Below are 26,220 nucleotides of genomic sequence, written 5' to 3'. Positions count from 1 at the left end.
GTAAAATACAATCAGATCGTGGTGGGGAATATGTGAACCACACGCTGGAGATGTGGTTAAAAAGGAAAGGTATAGTTCATAGACTTACCAATCCCTATTCACCACAGGAGAATGCAGTTGCCGAAAGAAAATTTCGAACGTTACAGGAAGCCATTGCTGCTTTGCTGTTTGATTCTGGACTTCCACAGCGTTTTTGGGCTGAGGCTGCACTGTATGCGAATTATACTTTTAACAGAGTGTACAATAGCACAGTGGGCAACACTCCTTACTTCATGCTATTTGGGAAAAAACCAAAAATTGATCATCTAAGAGTTTTTGGATGTCGTGCTTATGTGCTGGTGCCTAGGGCACAACGTAGGAAAGGCAATCCTAGGTCTAAAGAAATGTTTTTCTGTGGTTATCAAGCAAACACAAAAGGTTGGAGATTTGTGAATGTAGAAGGCAATCAAGCAAAAATCACAATCAGCAGAAGTGCGGAATTTTGTGAACAGGATGGTTGGAATAAAATTCATGGAAATCCTGACATACTATTTGATGTGGTGAACAGTAGCAATGAAACTCAGGCCCCAGGGCAAGTATTAGTTCCAGAACAGACTGAGGAATTTAAGTCTGAGGACGAGGGTGAGAAATCGCCTAGTTCACCCAAGTCTGTAAAGTCAGAATCTTCTAGCTCTAAAAGTTCACCTGTACAGCAAGAGAGACGTGTAAAGTCAGAATCAGAAAGTTCTTCAACTACTAGTGATAAACAGGTGACGACTAGTGATTCTGGGTCAGAGGGGGAAACTGAAGGAACATCGCAGGAACTGTTAAGGCGTTCTCAGCGTACCAACAAAGGTAAACCTCCTGAAAGGTACCAAGCTATTAGTGTTTGGGCTGGTTTGGCAAATTGCGAACCTGAAAGTTTTGAGGAGATTGAGCAATTACCCCAGGAGGAGGCCAGTAGATGGCGTGAGGCCATGCAAAAGGAGTTGAATTCTATGAAAGAACTGGGTGTGTTTTCCATCACCAAACTGCCAGAAGGTACCAAGGCAGTAAGTTGTAGGTGGGTGTACAGGATAAAGACAACAGCGATGGGGAAACCAGAGTACAAAGCAAGGCTTGTAGCTCGAGGTTTTACGCAAAGAAAGGGGTTACATTATTCCGAAGTCTATGCACCCACTTCAAGGAGTGAAACCCTACGGGCACTATTAGCAGTTGCTGCTCAGAAAGGGTTCAAAGTGAATCAATTTGATGTCTCTACAGCTTATCTTCATTCAGACTTGGCTGAAGAGCTCTATATGGAGCTACCGCCAGGATTGAAAGTTGGTAAATCAAATCAGGTATGGAAACTACATAAATCTATTTATGGACTCAAGCAATCTGCTCATAATTGGAATGAGTGTTTGAATGACGTTTTGGTAGGCATTGGTTTTAGCAGGAGCAAGGCTGACAATTGCTTATATTTCAGAGGTTCAGGAGATGCTCAAGAATCTTTGCTTGTTTATGTAGATGACCTGATTTATACTTCAAAGACACAAGAACAAGTAAAAAAACTAGCCAAAGAGTTAAATAAACACTTCAAAGTTAAGAATCTTGGTGATGTGAAGGTCTATCTTGGTGTTCAGATAGATAGGACCAAAAATGGCAGTTTTCTACTGAATCAAAAAGGCAAGATATTGCAAATGTTGAAAAAGTTTAACATGACAGAGTGTGCAGGTGTTAGAACACCAATGGAAATGGGTTTTGTAAAAGACAATGAGTTCAAGGATAGTGCTGAATTCAAGCGTGCTGAAATCTTTCAGTCAGCACTGGGAAGCTTGCTTCATCTTTCGCAATGGAGTAGACCAGATATTGCTTACGCTGTTAACTTACTCAGCAGAGAAGCTTCAAAACCTAGTGTAAATGCATGGAAAGGAATTCAAAGAGTGTTAAGATATTTACAATACACCAAAGATTTTTGCCTTGAATTATCTTCGGAAGGACAAGCACAGATTACTTGTTGGGCAGATAGTGATTGGGCAAATTTAAAGGATAGAAAATCAGTGTCTGGCTGTGTAATAAAATTTGGTAACTCTCTGATTGGGTGGAGATCCAAGAAACAGAACCTGATTGCTTTGTCGTCAACAGAAGCTGAGTTCTGTGCCTTATCTGAGTTATGTAGAGATCTAGAATTTTACAAATGCTTGGCACAAGAGATGTATGAAAAGGCCATCACTCCAATCACTGTATGGGGTGATAATCAACCGTGTCTTAAGTTAGCACAAAATGGGCAGTTTAAAGGTCGTACAAAACATTTGGATATCCGCTTTCAAAATGTTTGTCAAACGGTAAAAGCAGGAATTGTTAAATTAAATTACTGTCCCAGTCATGAAAATCAAGCTGATGGTTTTACAAAACCGCTTGGGTTTCAGCGGCATGAAAACTTTTGTGAAGAAATGGGTCTGAAGTAATTTTGTTTTTTGTATTGCCAGCGAGAGGGGGTGTTAGGGTGTGAAACCTAAGACGCTGGCAAGTTAGCAATGTCATGTGACTTTAAGTAGTCAAGCTCGTTAAGTTGTTAAGTTGCTCAGTATATAAAGAGTGTTTGTTTTCTCTGTGTGTTGGGGCGTGAAGCAAAAATGTCCGAAAGCTCCGGAGGTGTTTCTGTTATCTTTCTGCAATAAACCTGTCTTTGGAAAGACAGGCTTCCCTGTGTCGTTATTTCTTTGCTGCTAAGACTTTGAAGCTTTTATGCAACAAGAATCTCTGCACTGGACTTAATTAATGCTCTGCAAAGAGAGGTGTTGCTGGTGGCGCAGCGGAAGCGTTTACTGGACCAGTACAAACTCTCTTACACACATCCCTCACAAATCTAGAAGATGTGTCAGGCATTATGCACCAATACCAGCTTATGGTTTCACTTTGTGCAGACACAAGATGAACAGGAAAACTCATATGGACATATAGATGACACAATCAAAAACCAGAAGGACTTTAAACAAGAGCCTAAGGCAGTTGTGAATGGATTTTGGAGAGACTGTGCCCCACTCTCACCTGCCCCAAATGAGTGAAAAATAGATTCCAACTGACTGAAAGGCCACTCACCTGATGTTCTGTTATTGTTTAAGGTCTTTGTAGAGAGTCCTTCCTTACAAAGTCAGAGGAGGCACAGGATGTGGGAGGGATCAGGTGCATTGAACCTGACAAAAGCAGATTATGGCCCTGACTCCATGCAAGTTAATTTAAACTAGATAGTTCCATGCCTTGATTGATGCTGGCACTGAGGGCCAAACAAGGCAGATCACTTACTTTCTGTAGTTGGGAGGGGGATATTAGTTTACTCCCAATGTCAAAAAAGCATATTAAAACATGTTGCAAAATTAAGCAAATATTCTACCATTTGCTGCACCATCAAAAACAATTGGGTTCAGGACCACATGCTTAACCATGGCAATGTATTGCAATTACTATTGCAATTACACACAACATAAGATGAAAAGTTGGTGAAGGACTAACTCTGATGGAATTGTGTCTCTGTCTAATTACACCTAAATGTAAAGTCACTGGAATTATAGTTGTAGTATGATTTTATACAATAAATAAGCTGTTCAAAGGATCAATAAAAAGTTCAGAACGCATTACAGTGGTGCCTCGCAAGACGAAAAGAATCCGTTCTGTGATTCTCTATGTCTAGCGGTTTTTTTGTCTTGTGAAGCAAGCCCATTAACGGATTAGAGGATTAGCGCTATTAGCGGCTTTTAGCGGCTTTTAGCGGTTTATCAGCTTATCGGATCAGCTGATAAGCGGCTTAGCGGCTTAGAAAAAGGGGGGAGGGGAAAAAATCCGCAGGAACTCGCAAGACATTTTCGTCTTGCGAAGCAAGCCCATAGGAGATTTGTTTTGCGAAGCACCTCCAAAACGGAAAACTCTTTCGTCTAGCGAGTTTTCCGTCTTGCGAGGCATTCGTCTTGCGGGGCACCACTGTACACACATTGATCCTATGCACAGCTTATTATAAGACGACATACTACAAATCCAAAAACTTAACATTTAGAAAGCAAGGCCTTCATGAAAGATCCCAGTGTCATATATCCTTCTCTGAGATGTTTATTGGGCTTAACACAGAAAAATTGCCTATCTTGGACACACCAGAAGATACAGTGTGGAACAATAAACTACTTACTATAGACACATACACATGAACAGGGTTACTCAAAGTACAAGGTTTGGGGTGTGCAGTGTTAGAGAGCTAAATATACAGTACAGAGGAAGGAATCAAAGTTGCACAATACATTAGTCCATGCTATGCTACCACGAGGAAATAAATCTCCATCTTTTAACGGCAGAAATTCAGAGGCATCTTTTAAATATTTACATAGCTTTGAGAAACAGATAAACAGCAATAGTAGAACTTATTTATTTGCATTCACCAGTTTTTGAATGTTAAAGCAATAGAAATGTCTAAAATAATTTGAGATAGGGTGTTTTCCAATTCAATAACCCCTAAAGATCAATGTGTCCTATCTGCTAGGGGAACGAAACACAGCAAATAATCACAAATAAGAGAGGAATGCAAGGCCCTTGCCTTGCAAACATTTAAACATTTTTTATGCCTACCTTTAGCAAACACTGACTTACCTTTTACTTTCATAGAAGAAATGCAGGATGCTAGTTTTACTGAAGAAAAAATGATATCTTCTTTCTCTCCGTTTCCTTCTTGCTGGACTGAAGTTTGACACAGAATACTTCAGTGCACATCATCGTATGATCCTACAGCCCTCTGCATTGGAAGTAACTGCCCCCAATGCAGTCTGCTATCAATGAGAGGCTTTAAATAATGCCTTAGTGGTCTGGGAGGAAACAGCTCACTGCAAGAAAAGACAATGTTTTTTCTTAAAGCGTACATGAAACCCCTAAGCTAACAGGAAGAGTAGTGGCCATTAAGTATGATACTTTCATGTGGTTTCTCTCTGTGTCACTCGCTTATGTTAGATGTGTGCAACACTGCAAACCTCAACTTCCGCAAGATTCAGAGCGAGCATTTACTAGAAATGACAGATCCCCCCCGACCGCTTAGCTATCTCAGGGGGCTGTGGACTGCATGATAATTAATACATATTGCTGGTATTATTAATATGAATAATACAAATACAGTACCAGTAATACCAGCATAAATAGTACGCACATTTTAAAATCCCCAATGCTTTTAAGCTATCAAAGGGAAGGCTTTATTCACCTATTTTTCAAGTAATATTACGTACAAATCAATCCAAACCCAAATCTAGAAATATCTGAATTGGAGGTTCCATTTCAGCTTATTACATATGCTTCAGAAGTTTAATAGCCAAATATTCATGTGTGTAGAAACCTTTTCCATTTTTAAAGAGGAGATTCATATTCCAGGCCAAGTTCAGCTTTTTTTGTTATATGTTTGGATGTGTTTCTTTGTGTTTGATTGTAGAAACATCTGTAATATACATAGCCAAACATTCTGTTTTCCACAGCAGCCCACAAGAGGCATACTGCCTCTGAATCTGGAAGTCGTAATGACCAATAGCCATTGACTCATTGATTTATCTTGCCCACAGGCAAGGTTAGCTTCCCACACCACCTTCTCATTCCTCACATTTTGCTTCTGATATTGTCCTCAGTCTTACCTAGGCTACTGAAGTGCTTGAATCTTGGAAGGATGTGGAAGGAGGGGAATGTTCCACACATCTCCAAGTCTGTTCCCCTCCTCCTCAAGCACTTTGCTGGTACGGGTGGTAAAGATCAGGAAGTTAAGTACTAGTCAAAGTCTGCATTTGGGGAACCTAGTTTTAACCTGGGAGAGAGACATGCAAATGCCCTTCCACTAAGAGAGCCTTTGCCAACCTGGTATCTTCCAGATGTTTTGATCTACAACTTCCATCAGTCCCAGCCAGCATGAAGCAAAGCAAGCTTAAATAAAGTATGGCAGCTTGCACTACCATAAAAACTGAAGCACCAAGACAAGAGTTCCACAGAGAGTGGTACAGACAGACCATTTTGTCAGTGGCGTAGCGTGGGGGGTGCAGGGGGGGGCCGGCCGCACCGGGCACAACATCTGGGGGGGTGCTCCACGGGTTAGGGGGCGCAAAATCCACGGGTTAGGGGGCACAAATTACTTGCCTTGCCCCGGGTGCTGACAACCCACGCTACGCCACTGCATTTTGTTGACAATTGGCTTCCCTTTGTCAGAAGGAGGAACACCACCTGAGCTTCAATAGAGCCTTTTGGAAACTTCTTCCCCCATGTCTATATCAGGAAAACCCATAGTAACGAGTAGAATGTGCTTACTGTATTCTGAATTTGAATTATTTGGAAAACATGCACATATGCACTATGATTGTTTATGTGTATGCTTTTAATAAAACAACTAACAGCAATATCTATATCTATCTATATATAAAAGATTACCTGAGAAGGGAGCTTCCAGTGTCCTAACAGTGAGTATGCATCTCTCCACAGCCATTGACTAAATCCTGCATTGTAGAATTTGGGCTAGGTAGGCACTAAGTTCTGGAAGATGTTGGCAATGCAGTGTTGCCTAAGAGCAGAAACTGCCCTCACCAACTGCTGTGGGTTGGAAAGGGAAGAAATTAAAAGGGCTGAAAGAAGGTAAGAGTGAAGAAAAAAGCAAGCTTAATGTCATCTGTGAAAAGCAGTTGAGGGTGCCCTCAGTTATAAAACCTGCAAATTATTCAGTCAGAGTAAATGCATAAATGCAGAGTATGCATAAATGCATAAATTTAATTAATAATAATAGGAGTGTAAATGGGAGGGGTTAAGAACTGTCATCTAGCCTGTGATTCTTGAGAAGTATTGCAATTCTTTTGAAGCATTTGAGGAGAATTCTGTTGAAGCATTTGAGAAGCAAAGCCAAGATAGTAATCTACCCTCTCTGAGGTGGTGAGCTACGCATCCTGGCAAATGAAACACTTCAAACTCTTTTGCCAAGATAGCATGATAGGGAGGGGGGGAACAATTTTATGTATAACTTTTAGTTATTCGTTAATCAATAAGCATAAATGTGATTTAATAAATATATATGGGGAAAATAGTTTTGAAGGGTGGAAAGCTTTGTTTTTAGATTCTGAATTGGGAATTTGCAGCTCCCAAAATAGCGTTGAACTGTAACTCTCAATTCAATCTGAAGAAGTGTGCATGCACACGAAAGCTTATACCAAGAACTAACTTAGTTGGTCTTTAAGGTGCTACAGGAAGGAATTTTTATTTATTTATTTATTTTTGACTATGGCAGACCAACACGGCTACCTCTCAATTCATTGGCTGTATTGCCTGGGGTGATCATGAGAGTTGTCATCCAACACCATGCAGGTTCTCCACAGTGCTGCATTATTGCACAAGGCCCCATTTTACAAGATGACACTTCCTTCTGTTTTAAAAAAAAATGCCTCTTCTAACATGGTGTCTCCTGAAATCCAGTTTTTGCTTTTTGCTGTGGTGGCCAGTCAAGTGGTACAGATATTATGGCAGATAAAAAGCCTTCAATACTAAGCAGTGAAAGAGGTGATGTTGCTAGTCCTGTTTTTCTAGAAAAAGAAGTGCTGGAGCTCACCGTGAACGCCTCTCTTGTTCTCTTATAAAGGCAATGGTGCCCACCTGAGAGGTGCCGGAACTGGGTCCGGTGAGTGATGGTTGAAAAAAAGCCCTGGATGTTGCAGGACAACAGAGGTATGGGAGCTGCTACATCTCAGTGGTATGTGTTGGTTATTGTTGGCCAGGAAGCAATGACTCCTCTCCATGGTACGGACCTTGAAGTCTCCAGGTGACACCCTTGGATAAGGGCTTTGGGACCTCCCCCTCAGTTCACTGCTCAGCAGCAGTCTCTTTATTCCCCATTATACCATTTCACTGGCTGCTTCCATTTTTGTTAAGGATTTCTATTTAATTTTTTAAAAAAATTATCTATAAATTAACTTTGGTCAGACTTCCCTTCTGCACCCTTCATTTTAAGATAAAAAAATTCCTTCCAGTAGCACCTTAAAGACCAAGTGTGCATGCACACGAAAGCTCATACCAAGAACTAACTTAGTTGGTCTTTAAGGTGCTACTGGAAGGAATTTTTTTATTTTGACTATGGCAGACCAACACGGCTACCTATCTGTAACTTCATTTTAAGGTTACTGACAAAATAGAAGGCATCCAGAGGAGGGTGGCTGTCGGAGATGAGGAACCCTGAGCCAAAGACTGCACTCCAGAGGGTCAGACTAGATGTTCCTTTGGGTTCCTAACTCTACAATTCCGAGACTGAAGGAGCTGGATATACTGGGCCTGCAGAAAAGGCTATTAAGAGGCGACGTATCATCTTCAAGCACCTGAAGGCCCAGCCAGCATGGAAGATGGGGAGTTCTGGAGGAGGGAGGAGGGTGAGCCACCCCTGTATTCTAAATAAAGTAAAATAAGCGAAGAATGTGTGCTAATCCTCCCTTCCCTACGGTCGCTAAAGCGCAGGCTCCTCAGCTCAGCGCGAACCACACGCAAAAAAAACCCAGAAACGGCGACTGGGGGGGGGAGGCATTTTCCACACCTCTTATTAAACAACGGAAACCGCGCGCGCTCGCCCTTCTTTGCGCAAGCGCGCGCGAGGGAGAGAGAGGGGGAAATAAAGAGAGAGCGTAGCTCAGCAACGCTTCCGGTACATTTGCCAGCGTCGGGTGATTGGTTGGGAAAGCACAGGAGCGCACTGCGCAGCCGCGTAGCTCGAGCGAGAGAGAAAAGAAAGAAAGTGCTGCTGTCTGCGACCGGCGAAGAGTCGGTTGCGCATGCGCCGCGTGGGAGACTATAGGCTGGATTGCTGAAGAAGAAGATGGACGAGCTTCAGTCTGCAGAGGAGGTAACGGTTCCTAAGGACAGCGGCGTCCCTCCTCCACCTCCTCTTGGCGGGCGGGCGGCCGTGGAGGGAAGGGACGGCGTGTCCCTTTCTTCTGTAGCTGCGGTGACCTCGGTGGGGAGGGCGGTGGCGGGGTCCGCCCCTTTGCCCATTGTCGGCCACGTTCCCGTTCCTGGAAGGTCGCCTGGCCCTCCTCTCTTGCCAGCCCCGGCGCTCCCGCCGCTTCCAGCCCTTGGTCCGAGAGGAGAGATGCCGCCGCCAGGCTGCCTTACAAGCCCCGGGGCAACTTTTCCTGCTGGTGGTGCTGCATCTCTCCGCTCCCCCCGTGATAGGCATGGCTTATTCCAGAAAGCGCCTCTCTTCGTGGCACGCGGGTACACGCATTTGGGAGGTGCGCGTGCAGCAAGCCGAATAAATAAATCTCTTGCCGTCTGGTCTAATGGCCCAGGTTCTTGTCCTTCGCAAAATCGAAGAGGGAAGGGAATTTGCCCCACTTAAAGGAGAGGAGAAGGAAACTGGCAGTTTTCATCTGGGGTGTGGCGGGATCTCCTTTTGGCATTCAGAGGTTACTGTTCCATCAAATCCATGGTTATGTGGCTATAAAAAAGAGATCCTCAGACCTTCTTTCATTGTTCAAATGAATGTCCTTACCCTAATCATGATCCGGTAATAAACGTGGCCCATGGTCAAAGGTGAGATGGAGCCTCATGTGCTCCTGTCTGCAGATGAGATCAGTGTCTCAGCTAGTCATAAACAAGTATTTCATAAAATTTATATACCAGGATTGAAAAACAAAAAACCACCGACACCTCAAAACCTTTGTTATCATTTATAGTAATGTTTATTATATATGATAATAAAAATATAAAATAAAAAAGGGCGGGGGGAGATAAGAGTTGCCTTGATGCATGAGTGCCAGAAAGGCCTCCACATATTTATGAATAGATTGTAAAAGGGGAGTAAAGGTAAAGGGACCCCTGACCATTAGGTCCAGTCGCGAACGACTCTGGGGTTGCGGCGCTCATCTCGCTTTACTGGCTGAGGGAGTCTGCGTACAGCTTCCAGATCATGTGGCCAGCATGGCGAAACCAGAGCAGTTCACGGAAACGCCGTTTACCTTCCCGCCAGAGCAGTACCTATTTATCTACTTGCACTTTGACGTGCTTTTGAACTGCTAGGTTGGCAGGAGCAGGGACCAAGCAACGGGAGCTCACCCCGTCACAGGGATTTGAACCGCCAACCTTCTGATTGGCAAGCCCAAGAGGCTCTGTGGTTTAGTGCCACCCGTGTCCCTAAAATGGGAGTAGTTGTGGCCTTTTATGTGTTCCCTGGCCACTATATGTACCTGCCACCTCTATAAGTGTTTGAAGGGATGTTAAACATATGCTTTTATGTGATTGCTTAAGAAGTTCGTTTACTGCAGTTATAAGCGTTAAGGAATCGCTTGGCACACTTTGCGATGGCAGGATTCTATGTCTGGTGAAGTAAAAACAAGGCGTTAGATGCTTAGGGAAATAAATCAAATCTGATTAATGTTTGAAGCATTAGTCTGTTTGTTAAAACTACATTTCTGTCAGTACTGCAAATTGCTTACTTGGTTTAAATGTTATCTCTGGCTTCTTCTTCTTCTTCTCTTCTTTCCCCCTGCAAGACTGCGTTTATTGTGGATGAAGTAAGCAACATTATAAAAGAGGTAGGATGGTATTTATGCTACATCTTCCATTAATATATCCTCATTGCACAGCATCTGCTATATTTCTACTGCACCCCGTAACTCCCTTTAAAAAGATAAATATATCACTGCTGCATTGTGGAAAATACACATTGCACTGAATTGTAAGGCTCCAATCACTCACACTTACCTAGGAATAGGTCTCATTGAACTCAGTGGTACTTCTGAGTAGACATGCCTAAGTTTGTGTTGTAAGCCCACATTTAAAGTGGCAACATGAGCTATGTAAACAGCCTCTTAAAACACATTGCAATGTGAATTATTTAAATTTTGCTTCGAAATATGTGTGTGTCTGTGTGCTCATAATTTTGTTATTGGTATATACATTTTGTGCAAATACATACAGATACATATTATTTCATTTGAAACATTTCTAGGGGATTGTGACTCGCTGGCTCTGTTTTGTGAACATTTCACTTCTCCAGCTAGTGATATAGTGATATAGACAATGCAGATTGTCTCTCTGAGGGGGTAAACCCACTCCCCCAACTTTAGTTTATAGTCCCTGATGCTATGTTGAATTCCACTCTGGAGGTGACTCCTGATCTGCAGGGATGATTTTTCTGGGAGTATCAAGAGCTGCAGTGGGAAGAGGAGTAGAGGCTCGTTGGCCTTATGTCATACTTTTAATCCCAGCTAGCCTATATAGAAGAAACAATCCTATTTTGATATCCTCATAGAATTGCATTCGTAAAGGTTTTTACCTCTCTTTTTACATGATTAAGCTTATCAAATTTAGGACTTCGTCTTGTAATATGAACTTCTGGCCTAATCTGCAAGCTAGTTAAATCTACTTGAATCACAGTGGTGACATCAGTATTTAATGCATGTACCTTGGCTTAAATGGAGTGGACTGTTCTATTTCATTAGATTCCAACTTCAGGAATAATCTTTTGGTGACTTGCAGCTATAGAATTAATATAGTTAGTAGATTTAGAGCAAATTTACTTTAGTTATGTGTTACCTGGGTACCAGTGTCTTGTTTGCTAATCCTCTGTTGTGGCAACCTTCCTGGCGATTAGTGAAGGCTTAGGAGCACAAGCTAAATATGTTGTACATGCCATTCTTTGTTAAGCAGATATATGATTGGTAACTTATCAAGTATGTACAACTCATCTGTGTAAAAAACCTGCATGCCTCCCTTGCATGTTTTGTGGTGGTGCTGATGTTTATTACTCACATTTCACCCTAAAGCCCCAATGCAGGTTACAGCATTAAAAACATTAAAAACAATTTAAAATAATAAGGCTATTAGAGGCTAGTACACTCTGCTACAGTAATGTTTGCAAACAGAATCTGCAGGGAAAAGCACGAAAGGACCACAACTTAGTGACATTCAATGAACAGCCACTCCCTTGTTCTCAGTCTTGGCACTAATGCTTTACAGAGTGTGAAATCTATGCTTACAACCGCAGGATAAGACTGAGTAAGCCAGACACCCATTTATTACAGAGGGTATTGATTTGGGCTGTTCAGCCTCTTGTTGCAAGATCTCATTGTCACTCCCTCTGTAGCTTTCTCCCTCTGTGTGTTTCTGGTGATACATTAAATGTTGTTTATAAAGTTCCTAATATTTTTTAGGTACTGGGGAAAGACCGAAGAGCAACACAGTCCCTGCCTCCATGCTTACAATCTGTCAAACACATCACAAAAGAGATGAACAGTAACAGGTGCCTGTGCTCACCTGAACAACATCACTGGTAGCACTGCAGCTCACCAGTGTCTCTGGTGAGGTTGGCACACTGCTTGGATCCTAGGTTGCCTCAATCCCACCCCTGCCGCACTCCCAGAACACCAACAGTACAGTTACTGCCCACAGAGCTTTTTACATGCATGGCCTTCGCAGTGGACATGGTCTCCCACTGGCAGAGAGGTGTGTCTGCTCCACTGTAATTAGGATTTCAATAGCCTCAGAATAAATATGAGGCGCCATATTGTTGGTTACCTCCCAAATCATTCTTGCAAAGGTGTGTGTGTGGGGGGTCTTTGTGTGTTTGGAACTCTTGAGATTGATCCACCACCTCACAGATGGCAGCTCAAGCTAGCATTTCAGTGATCATTGCTTATCAGTATGGCTGTTAGTTGGTTCTGGGTTTTCCTTCTTGTTGGATGGTGTGATCAGTGTTTGATGGTGTGATCTGTGTTGCTTGGAAAAACCACTGACATATTTTATTCTAGCTTTTGAAATCAATGCATGCTTTTAAAAAAATTAAAATTCCTTAGCAGCCTGGTGGTAATTTGAACCTCTCTTTGTTTGCAGGCCATAGAAGGAACAATAGGTGGCAATGCATATCTGCACAGCAAAGTGAATCAATGGACTACAAGTGTTGTAGAGCAAATTCTGAGTCATCTCACAAAGCTGGGGAAACCTTTCAAATATGTTGGTAAGTGAATGGGTTTCTGTGCTCATTGTATTATTGTTTTGACAAATGGTTTTGAGTAAAACCGAAAATTAAACTCTAAAATGGAAATTGCAGGTGAGGGGGCAATTTAAGATAAGAGATGTTTACATAGGCATTTAAGGCTAAAAACAGATGTGGATGTAACTGTGTAGCTTATGCCATGGAAACATTCCATTTTCTAACAATACTGTATCTTCAATTTACAGTGACATGTGTGATTATGCAAAAGAATGGTGCTGGACTTCATACTGCAAGCTCTTGCTTCTGGGACAACTCTGCTGATGGTAACAAGAATGTTTTAATACTTTGTCTTAGTTTCTCCATTGAAATGTTTCACAAGATATTTGTGTGACTCCAGAAGAGAAAAATCCACACACACCTATTCTGTGGTAATAAACTTCTAATACTAGAAGTTACAAGTGACCATGGGGCAGGTTGTTCTTGTTAGAAGGGCCTTATTCCCTAATTTCCCTAGGGTAGCTAGTAGAGCATCTCTGCTTTAAAATTGAAGGATTGTAGAGTTGGAAGGGGCCCCAAAGAGTTCTCTCTTCCAACCTCCTGCAATGCAGGAATCTCAGCTAAAGCACCCATGACAGATGACCATTCAACCTCTGCTTGAAAACCTCCAAGGAAGGAGAGTCCACCATCTTCCAAGAGAGCCCATTACACTGTCGAACAGCTCTTACTGTCAGAAAGTTCTTCCTGATACTTAGTTGGAAGAATCATCATCACCTGTGAATAAACATATATACTTCCTGTGGAAGAATAAAGTGTGACTGAATATCGATGTAATGTGGTTCAATAATTTTAGGTTCCACTGCTCCAAATTATGGGATGTTGCCTATGTGGTACGGAGTTGGCTGAGGCTTAAACTTAGCAAGTGTGGCTTAAGATGCAATAGATTTGTTCTATGTGTTCTTTAAATTGAAAGCTATGAATTTTATGATCTGATGTAGTTCTTCTGTATATAGTATAGCCACCCCAATTGACTTTTCTTCTCTTTTTGTAGGAACCTGCACTGTGAGATGGGAGAACAAGACTATGTACTGTATCGTCAGTGCCTTTGGACTCGCAATATGATTGCCTTGGAATTCTTCAGCCTTTGTGTCATCCCTTCCATTTCATATATCCACTAAAACTGTGAATTCAATGAACAACTTTGTTTTTAAAGAACTTCTGTCGTCTTCCTGTGAGAAAATGGGGAAGCAATTTCTACACTGTTACATAAACACATCACCTCTTATCCATATCAAATCACTCCCTGTCTTAACACTTTAAGGACTCTTTTCTCAAGGTGCTAAAACCTGAAACATGCTGCACTTCTTCAGCTTTATTGCAACTGGTTTGAATAAGACTAATTTCACACAATGCTTTTGTTTGCTATTAAATTATTGAAGTTCTGAACTTGTGTATGTGCATTCATAAAAGCTGTACATTCCACAAGCAAGTGTGAGGCTAACCTCACATGCCTTTAACAGCTTGGCCCAAATGGATCATTGTGAAGTAATGGGGGTGCAGTTATTCCTTAAGCACTCGCTCAGCTGCTTAGTCCTTTTGGGGGCTTCTGTGGTACCCTAAAACTCCCAATAGAGCCACCAATGCTCCAGTTATTTACACTAGACAACTGTAGGTATTTTAAACATTCCCATATAAAGTAACTCCATTTTTAATGGCAGCCAAAACTTTTAGGTGCATGGAGGGGCTAACAGCTAATTGCTCCAAGGTGCATAGTTCTCTTTAAAGTAAAATTGAGTTTTATTTTTTAAAAAAATCAATTTAGATGCCTCTTTGCTCCCTGACCAAACATATAAGTAGGAGCAGTCCCAAGTTAATTGATTGTAGAGAAAGTACTCCTTATTTTACCCCATTCTCAAAATGGGAGACCAGCACACCTCACAGAACAGAGGCAAGAAGCAGCAGAACGTTGATCCATGCTTGCCATAGCACAGGGCACATCCTTTGAATGTAAAAGATCCAAGGCTCCATCTTGGGGATCTCAAAGTAGGATAAAGACCCTGTGTCTTAGTACACAGAAGCTGTCACTTAAGGAGTGAACTGACATTTGAGAGCCTAATCATCTCTTATTGAGATGGTAGACTTGTACCAACCAACTGGGCTAAATGTTATTTAAAATAGCCACATAATAAGTATTCCACACACCCCAAAGAATTGCCAGAATGCAATATTTTTCATCAAAGTGTTTTTCAGAACACTCCAGAATGAGTGAACTGTTTTACTGTAAAGTGAATTTGACTGTATGGCTGCACTCTGCTTAAGTGTCTGTATAATTAAGTGGTCAAAAACATGAACCACAGGTTCCAACTAGTGGGATTGTTGCTAGCGTTTGTGAATGGACCATAGCACAGTGGGAGAGGTACATGCTTTTCATGTAGCTTCAATCTCTCGCATCACTCATTCAGTGCTTCTTGGGTTGGCAGGGCTGGGAAAGTCCTCTGGCTGAGACTAGATGGAGAACAATTGTGTGATACAGTATAAAGAAGCATAATTTGTTCAGCTGGGACCCCTGGGAAAATTGAGTAGGACAGACTAATGTTAAATAGCATGTTACTAAAATAATTGTTTAGTATTTATGGCCTCATTGTGCTCCACAGTTTCTGAAACCACAGGGCATTTAAAAGCCTAAGAACAAAACATACTGCTTTTCCATTAAAATAGCAAGCTTATCTGAAAAATTCAAGCACACAGGTGTTCGCAGGTGGATGAGAGAATTCTCCCCATCCCCACTCCAGGGCCAACATAGGCCCTGCATATCCATATTGGCAAATTGACATGTTTCTTTGTTTATAAACTCGCGCTCATTGACAGTGCTCTCACTGCGGCAGTTTCTGGGGGAAAGGCAGTGGGGAGACTGAACCCCAACAATTGCAGCATCTATCATCCAGTTGCAAAGTTGGTGGCAGTTCAACAGCATGCACTTCAAGAAAGATTGTTTGCCAATTATCTACGTTGGGAAAGAGAAAGGGGGCATGCACCCCCATTGATTGTCCTTGAGCACTTGGCAGAGTTTGCTGCGCATGCAAGTGAGGTTCCAGTACTGTGCCTGCTCATACCTACAGTTCCATCAAGTAGCATCAAGGGGCTTCTGCTTGTCCCCCTGGAATTTTGGCTGGTTGTCCACCATGCTTCCTGAAGATATTTAGAGTTAGACGTCATTATTTTGAGCTGTGTCATCATTTGATGTCACTTTTCCCCACCAAATATAGACAACCAATTTTGTTTTCCTCAGATGCATTTATATCTATTTCCATCAAATTCAGGTCAATGAAAAGACAGTGAAATTGGAGTTTTTTAATCCTAAATCCAGAGCAGTTTTAGCTTATCTATTACATGCCACCAAATGAATTTCCATATGCACACATGGAAATAAACGTGCCACCGTTTATTGTGTATTGGGAGGAACAATACTGAGATAGGCACAAAGGTTCTATATAAAACTTTATTGTGAATGCATTGGATTGGAACGTAATTTTACTATGCACAGTCTCCAAAACATCTCTGCGCCCAGTATTTTACTGAAAGTAAACTAACTCTTAAATTCCTGCTCAGGGAAAGTTAACACCACTGTTGCTAGTGCCTCATCATAATTACAAATAGCATCTACCCTGAAGCATAAAGATGACACATTGAGGTACCCCATGCATACCCTTCCAAAAGCAAAATTATAGTTACAACTTTTCATTAACGTACACATACACTATGAAAAGGTTCTAGCCACGTTTTGGTAGAAAATATTTTCTGGAGGTTTATTTCATTTTACATCTATTTACAAATGTTGAGTTCAGTTGTACAGTAGCATAAGGAGCTTTTCATATCAATTACTGGCACAATTGGAACATATGGCTAAAAATGCAACAGATGTGACTACATCATTTAAATGCAGTAATGGCCTTGGGCACCATTTAGAAGTAACTCTCATTTTAAGTAAGGCTTTGTACCTCGTGGGAGTAAGTCTGATCGAACCAACTTGGACTTGCTTCTGAGTAACCACACACAGGATCAGGCTGCAAATTTCTTGCTAAACTTCTTTCAATGTATCTTTATATAAACACAGATTTCCTGTTCTTTGGCATGATTCTACTGGGTTTACACTTATGGCTGAGCCAAGATTACTCAGAAAAAAAATTGTTTTCCATGACCCTTTTGCCAGTGCTTTTTTGTATAATCTGTAGAAATCTTTGCTTGTTTAAACTTGCTGCCCCTCAACCTCAGCAATATTATAGCACAGCCACATCTGATTGGCTACAAGACAGTATGGCATCTTCCTCCTTCACTATCTCTGGCTGGTAGATGATCACTTATGTGACTAAGCCAGGAAGAAAGAAGTGGTGGGTGTGTGGAAAGATCCTAAAGCAGCAGCAGGGAACTCCACCACCAAAATCACTAGTTTCTATTTAAAAATTTGAGAACACTACAGGCTACTTTCCCTGAAGGCGGAAACTGAAGGTTGCAGCAGACAAAACACAAGATTATAGCTTGTCTGAAAGTTGAGCACAGTCCTAGTTACATTACTGCCTCTTAGCTTTACTGGCACTTCGAAATTTTAACTATAAAAGCCAGTGTGTACAAACTGCATATTTACCTAAACAGCGCTGCAACTGACAATCACAACTGCTAAGGCAAAAGTGATCCATGTTAAACAAGGGCAAAGAAAAAGTAGGCAAAAACTACAAGCACTTTTGGGGAGGCTACACCATATGTGCGGCACGGAGGGCAATGCTCATATTTTCTTTAGAGATGTTTTTCACCAACAGTGGGCATCAGCAAGCCTTTTTACACACACTACAGAAGCCATTTCAAAAGCAGCAACTTCTGCCAACAAAAAAGATGGGACACATTTTTTTAAAAAAAAGAAAACCCACAATGAAACAAAATATGCTTTGTAGTAGACGATGTTCTCCCACTGTAGCAGAATTACTGCTGCATTTGTCCACTGGGAATTATTTTATTTGACGAGGGGATCTAGCTCATGCTCACTCAAAAGCCCAGCTGAAGCAAAATTGCTTGGCAACTGATCCTTGTGGAAGTCAACTAAACACCATATCCAAAGGCACTTTCACTAACAGCTTCCTCATCTGGCTGCAGGGCAGTGATTCCCAAATGTTTCCCCCCATGGACCACTTGAAAATTGCTGAGGTTTTTGGCAGACCTCTAAATGGTTTTTCTGCTTGTAGCAATTGTAAGGTGCAGTACTACATTGCTGGATGCTTTTAAACTGCATTTTTACAGACCCACTGCAGACTACCTGAATGAAGCTTGTGGTCCATGGAACAGAGTCTATGAAGCCCTGCTAAAAGGAAAACAACAGCTTTCCCAGCGACTCTCCTATTCATAGGGAACCCCTCAGCAAAAAAAAATACAACATACCGTGCTCAATTATCATATCTGTGCAAAAGAATTCCAATTAATAAACCTGAAAATAGTCTCTACTACTACCTTGTGTTTTCCCCAGTTTGCAATATGACAACTTTAAGTGTTCTGGGTGTTTAACACTGAGCATTTAAAACAAGTTGCGATGTGACAAAAGAACAAATGGCACTAAAAATTGTAATGGGAAACACAGCTGAATGCTTGTTCCTAGGACTCGTCAGATGAGTGAGATTAGTGGAGACAAATGCAATAGTAGCCTTCAATTCCTAAAGTTTAATGAACTTCAGGGACATTTAATTAAGAAATTAACTCAGGAATTCATTTATTTTCTCCAGAATTAAGGGAAAAGGTAACTTGGGAACTTAAGTAAAATTGAGTGATTATTCTGTAAGGGCAAGCATTCAGACTTTGTAATGACCGCCCCCCCTCTTGTCCCCCTGAATACTGTTCTGCAAGCAGAAGTCCTCACACAGGGCTGACAGGACTCATTAATTGAATATCACCCTAGGTATTTAAAATGTAGAAGAGAAACCAACAATAATTTAAAAGAATATATACATCAAAAGACAAGTAGTACAATTTTTCCACATGATTACTACGGGTCAATATCAAGCAATATAAAATATTAGGAAAAATACACATCTAGTTTCCCAAGTTTTACAATGTATTTTAGGCGAAGTCATACTCAGATCCACTGAAATCAATGAACAGGTTACTGAAATCCATTGATTCAAATGGGTCTATTCTGAGTATGACTAACATTGGATATTATCCATAGAATATACTCCATGCCTTGGTTTTAATTTGCTGTTAAAAACAACAACATTTTACTAAATACATATTAGCACTCTAACTTGCTGATTGCCACAGAACAAAACATCTGAAATGGTTTATCAGAAACCTAGCAAAAGCAAACTATTACATTTAGATGATTATACTAATATTATGTCTTGTACTTTTGATATGCAAAGTGCATGACACTCTTTCATAGCTTTATTATCAGTGTAGATATTTACTTGCAAAAATAGCCGAACAAATCCTTCACAGTGCCGTAAATTCACGTCACACTAAGCCAAACCGTGGTTTAGGACCAACAAGCTCCCAGAATGGGGATCACAGCTGCTTTGCTTGTCCCTGCTCATTTTGCTGCTGAGCTAAGCCATGGTTTGCCTTATCGTGTTGTTCAACCCAGAGGTCATGGTTCAGAATATGAAGTAAGGCAAACCATGGCTTAGTTCAGCAGCAGCAGCAAAATGATGGGGGTAGCAAAGCTCTCATCAGGAGGTTGTATGTATGCACTAAGCCATGGTTTGGCTCAGTATGATGTGCAAACTGGGTCAGTTTATTCGTAGCCTTGAGGTATCAATCACCATATACTTGTCTATGGCCAGGATTCAAAGCGCTGTGTTTTTTTGCAAGTACTAACCCTTTCCCAGAGTAACTCCTTGCACATACTGAAGAGCCAATACTGAGAAAGTCCTCCCCTCTCACACACACATCAACTCTCTCATATACCCACAGAGGAAAGTCCTTTCCACTAATGCACAAGGTTCTTATTATCCCAGCCTATTTTCCTAGAAAACAGTAGCAGCAGAATGAACAGGTAACTACAGGTAACTCGCATCTGATGCTTATTTAACAGTCACACTCTCAGCATTATGCACGCTGCCCAAAAGTGGTGCAAAAATGGCAGGCACAGGGGAAAAATAAGAAAATGGTACGCAAGGGGGAGAGAGGGGGCATGAGAGCAAGGAGAAAGAGCCAGCAGCCTTCGTAAGAATGTTTCGGCATAGAAGGGGTGGTTGCAGAGGGTGATCAGAGGTGGAGGGGTTTGGAGAGACAACTAAAGGGTGTGGAGAAACTTCAGACTGCAGAGCTAACTGAGGGTCAAACAGGTATTGACTGCTGAATTGCTAAAGGAACTGGTCAGCTCAAGTTCAGTATGCGAGGATGAGGATGGAGAGCATGGGTCAGCAAGTTGGAGCCTGCAGAAATTTTCTCAACTTTTCTGCGCATATGATCTGACCCCTCCATGGAATGCATCCTCAAGATCATCTGTGGGAATACAGACATTCTGAGACCATGCAAGGAAATGTTTGATGAGCCCAAGAGCCAACAACAGCATCTATCAATCACTGTGTTCCTCACAAAGAAACTAGCAACAGCAGATGTGCCCAGGCAACCCACCTCTGGATCTGAACCACAGCCAAGCACTTCTTCTGGCTACCACTCAACTCCCCAGGGTCTTCGTATCATCTGCAGCAACATCCAGCAAGGGAAAGGATGCAGAAGACGAAGAGCCGCATTCGTCCCTCACCAGTTAAGTGCAGTGATTTTAAAAATGGTTGTTGAATGGCTTGCTAGGGGTCTTTTGGGGCTTTACACAATTTTGCTTATACCCGCGATGGCCAGGAACGCGACCCCTGCATAAGATGCAAGTTACCTGTAGACTGTTTCTGCAGCTTGAATTATGTTAGGACAAGGTTTGCCAAGCAAGAGATGCAAATAGCAATTCAAGTGTGACCAGCAGAAATGCACTGAACTTTTACATTCAACTCAAAAAAGGTCTTCAGTCCTTGCATATTGGTCATTTTTGTTTTGGTCAGTGATATAACAAAGTGTTTCTGCAAAAGGAACCTACTGGAGTTATTTATAGGCAGGAACATGGGCTTGAAAAAGCACATGAAAATACTGACAGCTTCTGTGAGGTAGGAGGGCTATCCACGATTTCCCCATCATACTATTTTAATAAATCCATTCAGAACCAAAACTACCAGGGTGGGAGAGTAAAGAGGCATTTCTCAACAAACTGTGATTGGAAGCACCATTCTGCTAAACTGTATCAACTTCAGTAGTGCACATTTCCAGCATGGGTAAGAATGGAACACACGAAAGCTGCCATTTTAGGTGTGTCTGAAGATGAGCTAAAAGAAATGCCTATCGTAAAACAGAACACAAAATGGCTCAGATCATACCTTTCATTGAACCTACTACAGTCAAGTACACACATCACAACCGCAACACGGAGGCTTCACCACGCCATTGCTGCAATGTGTATAGTGGCTTGGTCCCATTGTATGCACACAATGAGGATGATTCATTCCATGTTGGCCATTGTCTTCTGCATATGTGGCAGGCATCGTACAAAGGCTGTTTCAAGTGGCCTCCACATGGTTGTAACATACTGTCACGTTCCAACAATTATTGCAGAACTCTGAAATCTGAAGACTTCTCTGTAATTTGAAGGCTCCAATTTACTTTGCCGGTTTATACAATTGGTTCAACAAAATGGATCAACCACCATTTTGGATCGTGCTCAGTTAAAGGAAGAGAATTTCCTACCCAAATATATCCAAGAGCCCACCTAGGTTCATATCCAACACATAATGTGTTTGTGTTTCTATACTACTGGTTATGAATACCAAACTATTTAAAACACCCTTATTCGGGGGGAGGGGAAAAACATTTACAGAATTTAAGGGAATGTGTGTTGAAATTATATATTGTTCCCTCTTAATTAACAGCAGCAAGCAGCATTCAGTCATCATTTACACAGGCAGAAGACGCTCAGGTGCAAGGCTATGCTTTTCACCGAATGTGACTGTTGTTTTAAGATAAAGCAGCCTTAGAACACCTTCCTTCTCAAATTATTTTGCTCTTCCAATACAATTATATAGAATTATGTCGGTCTCAGAAGAAGCTGAAATGGTGTGCTTAATCGCAATCACAAAATCAGATAACTGAAAAAACTCCTTCATTTAATTCAAGTCACGTACAGTGCTGAATCACAATTGCAATTCCTACCCACCACCCTTCAACCCCTGAAATGGGAAAACAGAAATTGAGGTTTATCAAGGTGTTGGAAGTGCCAAGCAGATTCCAATCAGAGTAAGTTTGGGGTTGAATGACGTTGGGAGCTGGGGCATTTCCTCTCTCCCCTTCTCTGCAAACACGGTTTGCAAATGTCAAAATAAAATTATTTTGGAGTAAAAAAAGCATCTCAACACTAAATTCCAAGTAAATAGTTATGAAACTATGAGGAAATCAAAGTATTAGCTGTGAAAGTGCACAACAAGCTCCCCAAACAATCTGGTCTGGAGGCATCCCATCACAACTGTTTTCTAAAAAAAGGGGGGGTACACTTTGAGTTTACAAAATAACTCTTCCCTAAAAATTATATTCTCCCCACTTCAGTTTTAGGTTTGTAAACAGAAAGGGAGAAACAGGAAATCCTTCCACAGAAGTCTATGATCAGTTAACAGTAGACTCAGGAAAAAGATTTTTAGGGGGGTGGGGGGAAGAGTGTCAAAATTGCTTTTGTTCTCATAGAGCAGGTCACTTCTATGAAAACTTAATCGCTGTCCGATTCTTCCTTGAATTTGGCTCTGATGGCTTGACCGTTCTGAAGTGGCATTTCTTCATAATCACTCCTGTCTCCACAAAAAAGAAATATTCAAGAACATCTTAAGACATAAATAGCATAAAACAACACTTATTCTGGGCAAGTAGACAAAATTAGTATGATCTCAAAAGATTTGTTATTCTTTCAAACATGAACCCCCTTCAGGTAGGAATGAAAGCAGTATTCTTTAGCTTCCTTCCAATATATCTAAAGAGCATGGCTTCAAAATCTGACCATATTGGAAGGTTGGCATAGGGAGCTTGCTTTAATTTTAGTGTTCAAAGCAATTCACTTATTTTCAAGGCATCCTAAATGTAACACTGATGGCTCAGTTGGAAGTGTACACTTGTCTTGCTTGCTGCTGAATTCGAGACAGGACCAAAAGATGAGGAAACAAGCAATGACACATGCTTTTCTCAGAAAAGAAAAGCAAAACTCCATGGGAAAACAATCCCCCTGTAATTATTCAAGCAGCTGAACATCCCCACAGTAAGGGTTGTTGCATAGCTGCTTACACATAGAACAGGCTCAAAAAGAATAAGGAAGCAAACTGATACTCTTTCTGCCCCACACAAAGATTATTCATATGTTGGAAAGGGTTGGGGTAGAATTTGCAGCTGCACTTTCCAATACAAACTGTCATTACCCTCAAAATTACATTATTTTTGTAAACTGGTGCTTAAAGACTTTATACTTTTGAATTAAATGGCTAACAAGTTAGATAAATAATAATAATAGGCACAGTGTCTGTCTTAGCACTTGCTTTCCCTGCCACACATACATTTCCCTCACGTGGCTTATCTCACAAATTCAGACCTCGCTCCCTAGAACGGAGCCCTCTCACCTTATAACCAATTCTGTGGCTATAAAACTTCTGGTATTCAGAAGCATTACTGCCTCCAACTGGGGAGGCAGAGTATAGCCATCGATAGCCCTCTCCTCCATGAATGTCTCTTTGAAAGTCATGCAGGTTGGTGGCCATCTCTGCCTCCTGCGGGAGCGAGTTCAAATCACTGCTCAGCCGATGAAGCTCACAAGAGATCTACTGGCCTTTCACTCTCTCAGGCAAACTTACCTTGGTAAGTTGCCGGGAGGATAAATGGAGCAAGGGACCACATATGCCACTTAAGTTCCATGAGGGAACTAATGGAAGCTTTTAAAAAATGTCTGACCTCATACTATTCCTACCACAAGTACAAGATTCTTCATCATTTGCTTCCAATATACAACTATCACCAGTGACAGGGGAGTCCTTTTTAAAAGGAAACCTCCATGGCTTATATTTTGTAGAATATGAGAAAAAATATTAAATTAATACAACTACTGTAAGCCTTACGTTACTTACCCATAGATCACATCATCATCTGAGTCATTCAGCATAGAGAAGGCAGGATTATCTTTCAACTGAGACTCTGAAAGGTTTTGCAAAGGAAAAGTTCACTTAACAAGATATCTCTCCATTATAGGACCTTTTCAGTTCAGTTCAGTTTCAGAAAGCTTTTGATAGTCAAGATGAGTCTTTCAAGGGAGACCACAAGCCTAGCATTTTGGGGAGGAGGGGAATACGACTTCTTATGGAGCACCATGGAGGGAAGCAAGACTCTGCCAGCATGGCGAGTGGTGACAGGTGATGGGATGGGAGCTTGAAGACAACTTGTGGAAAGCCACAAGTTTCTTATGCCTGCTCTAGGGCTTAAATCCAAATAGAGATAATACCTGAATATTTTACACAATAGTATGACATGCAACCTTTTTGCAATAGAACAGAATATGGAAGAAAAAGAGGGGGAAATCAAAAGCCGAACTGAGGCCAACTTACCATACAGGGCATTTTTTGATGGAGAATATACAAAGGCTAATGTGTATAAATAGAAGTTCAATAAGCCATAGAACGATAAGAATTCTGCAGGTGGTAACGGTCAAGGATATCAAGCAAAACAATTCAAGATGCACACCTCGCAGCACACAAATGTCATTCTCCACATATATGTAGGCAGCTAACCTGGACATGGTCAAAACCCTAGCAAAACATCTAGGAAAAAGTTACCGTATTTTTCGTCCCATAGGACGCTCCGTCCCATAGGACGCACCTAGTTTTTTTGGGGGGGGGAATAAAGGGATTTCCCCCCCCTTTATTTCCCCCCCCCCAAAAGCAGGTCGGGGAAACCGAACCAGGTCAAGGAACAGCAGGATGGCGGCGCTGCGCCTCCCTGCTGTCCCCCGAGTTTGTGGGGCTGGCCGATGTCTGCCCGGCGCGAGGGGCGCTCTGCTTCAGGGCGCCTTGCCCGCCGGGCGGCAGGCTGCTATCCGCAGCGTGGGTAGCCCTGCAGGGAACTCCTGCAGGACTCCCCACGCTGCGGATGTCTGTCTGGCGCACTCTGCTTCAGGGCACCCCGCCCGCCGGGCGACAGGCTGCTATCTGCAGCCTAGACAGCCCTGCGGGAACTCCCGCAGGGCTGCCTAGGCTGCGGATGTCTTCCTGAAGCCTGGAGAGCGAGAGGGGTCGGTGCGCACTGACCCCTCTCACTCTGCAAGCTTCAGCGAAAGCCTGCATTCGCCCCATAGGACGCACTCAGATTTCCCCTTCATTTTTAAAAGTCAGCTGCCTCACCTATAGGTAGTGTCACAGACAGAACCAGTACTAATGTTCAAAGCTGCCCCAACATACAAAAAGCTAAAAGCCAGCCTGTCTACTAAGATCACATAGAGAGGCTCTCCTTCACATGCCACCAAGATCTGAGCTATGTTTGCTTGGGATGCAGGAGAGGGGCTTTTCTGTGGATGTGCCATTGCTTTGCAACATCCTGCGTAGCCGTGCTTGCCTTGCCTACACTTTGATGGCCTTCATTATACAGTGGTGCCTCGCAAGACGAAATTAATTCGTTCCGCGAGTTTTTTCGTCTAGCGAATTTTTCGTCTTGCGAAGCATGGTGTCGGAAAAGTTTTGGAAAAGCTTCAAAAATCACGAAAAACCTCAAAAAAGGCTACCACACCGCGTTCTATGAGTTGCTCCTTGAAGTCAAGTCGCAACTGTATTAACGGTGTTAAGAAAAAGGAAACAAACTTGCAAGACGTTTTCGTCTTGCGAAGCAAGCCCATAGGGAAATTCGTCTTGCAAAGCAGCTCAAAAACCGCAAAACCCTTTCGTCTAGTGAGTTTCTCGTCTTGCGAGGCATTCGTCTTGCGGGGCACCACTGTATAAGGAACTACAGTATGCTAATCCCTCAAACAGCCTGACATACACAGCTTGACTGAAACATCTCAGTACCACAATGTCACAATAAAAGGATATAATTATGATAATGGGTTGACAGTTCAGCCACAAAGTTGTCTTGCAGAACCTGGGCTCCAAAACGCAGATAAAGTATAACGATGCTGCAGTTAAGGGAGAAGAAACCAAAAAGTCACTCAACATTTTGTAATTACTTTCTAACCAGAGTTAAATGAAACTTTAAATTAGTGC

General features: G+C 41.9%; 3 protein-coding genes across 19 annotated transcripts in view; 1 reads left to right on the top strand and 2 right to left on the bottom strand.

Moving 5' to 3' along the window:
- SYTL3 (synaptotagmin like 3) overlaps positions 1 to 8,630 on the bottom strand; it is a 43,282-nt gene extending 34,652 nt beyond the window's left edge. For 2 of the 13 annotated variants that reach the window (XM_081187529.1, XM_081187535.1), the window contains exons 1-3: positions 7,559 to 7,944; positions 6,397 to 6,555; positions 4,597 to 4,826 (exon numbers count right to left, since the gene is read on the bottom strand). The gene's annotated coding sequence lies outside the window, so the exon portion shown is untranslated. The other 11 variants (XM_081187530.1, XM_081187532.1, XM_081187541.1 and 8 more) reach the window with 9 other exon arrangements.
- A 51-nt stretch (positions 8,631 to 8,681) lies between these two features.
- Positions 8,682 to 14,371, top strand: DYNLT1 (dynein light chain Tctex-type 1). The gene is made up of 5 exons (XM_081187577.1): positions 8,682 to 8,836; positions 10,485 to 10,526; positions 12,826 to 12,949; positions 13,174 to 13,251; positions 13,977 to 14,371. Exons 1-5 carry the CDS (start codon positions 8,810 to 8,812, stop codon positions 14,045 to 14,047), a joined length of 342 nt encoding a protein of 113 aa, XP_081043703.1. The 5' UTR covers positions 8,682 to 8,809; the 3' UTR covers positions 14,048 to 14,371.
- Positions 14,372 to 16,410: 2,039 nt separating this feature from the next.
- Positions 16,411 to 26,220, bottom strand: part of TMEM181 (transmembrane protein 181) — a 29,453-nt gene continuing 19,643 nt past the window's right edge. For all 5 annotated transcript variants that reach the window (XM_081187545.1, XM_081187546.1, XM_081187548.1 and 2 more), the window contains 4 exons: positions 26,050 to 26,132; positions 24,577 to 24,666; positions 24,103 to 24,169; positions 16,411 to 22,785 (listed from right to left, as the gene is read on the bottom strand). In XM_081187545.1, coding sequence (XP_081043671.1) covers positions 22,707 to 22,785; positions 24,103 to 24,169; positions 24,577 to 24,666; positions 26,050 to 26,132 — 319 coding nt within the window. In that variant the 3' untranslated portion in view covers positions 16,411 to 22,706. The remainder of the gene's footprint in view (positions 22,786 to 24,102; positions 24,170 to 24,576; positions 24,667 to 26,049; positions 26,133 to 26,220) is intronic.

This window comes from Podarcis bocagei, assembly GCF_964188305.1.
Source record: "Podarcis bocagei genome assembly, chromosome: 3".
NCBI lineage: Eukaryota > Metazoa > Chordata > Lepidosauria > Squamata > Lacertidae > Podarcis > Podarcis bocagei.
Note: the sequence above shows the minus strand (reverse complement) of the source record. Positions and strands in the feature narration are given on the sequence as shown.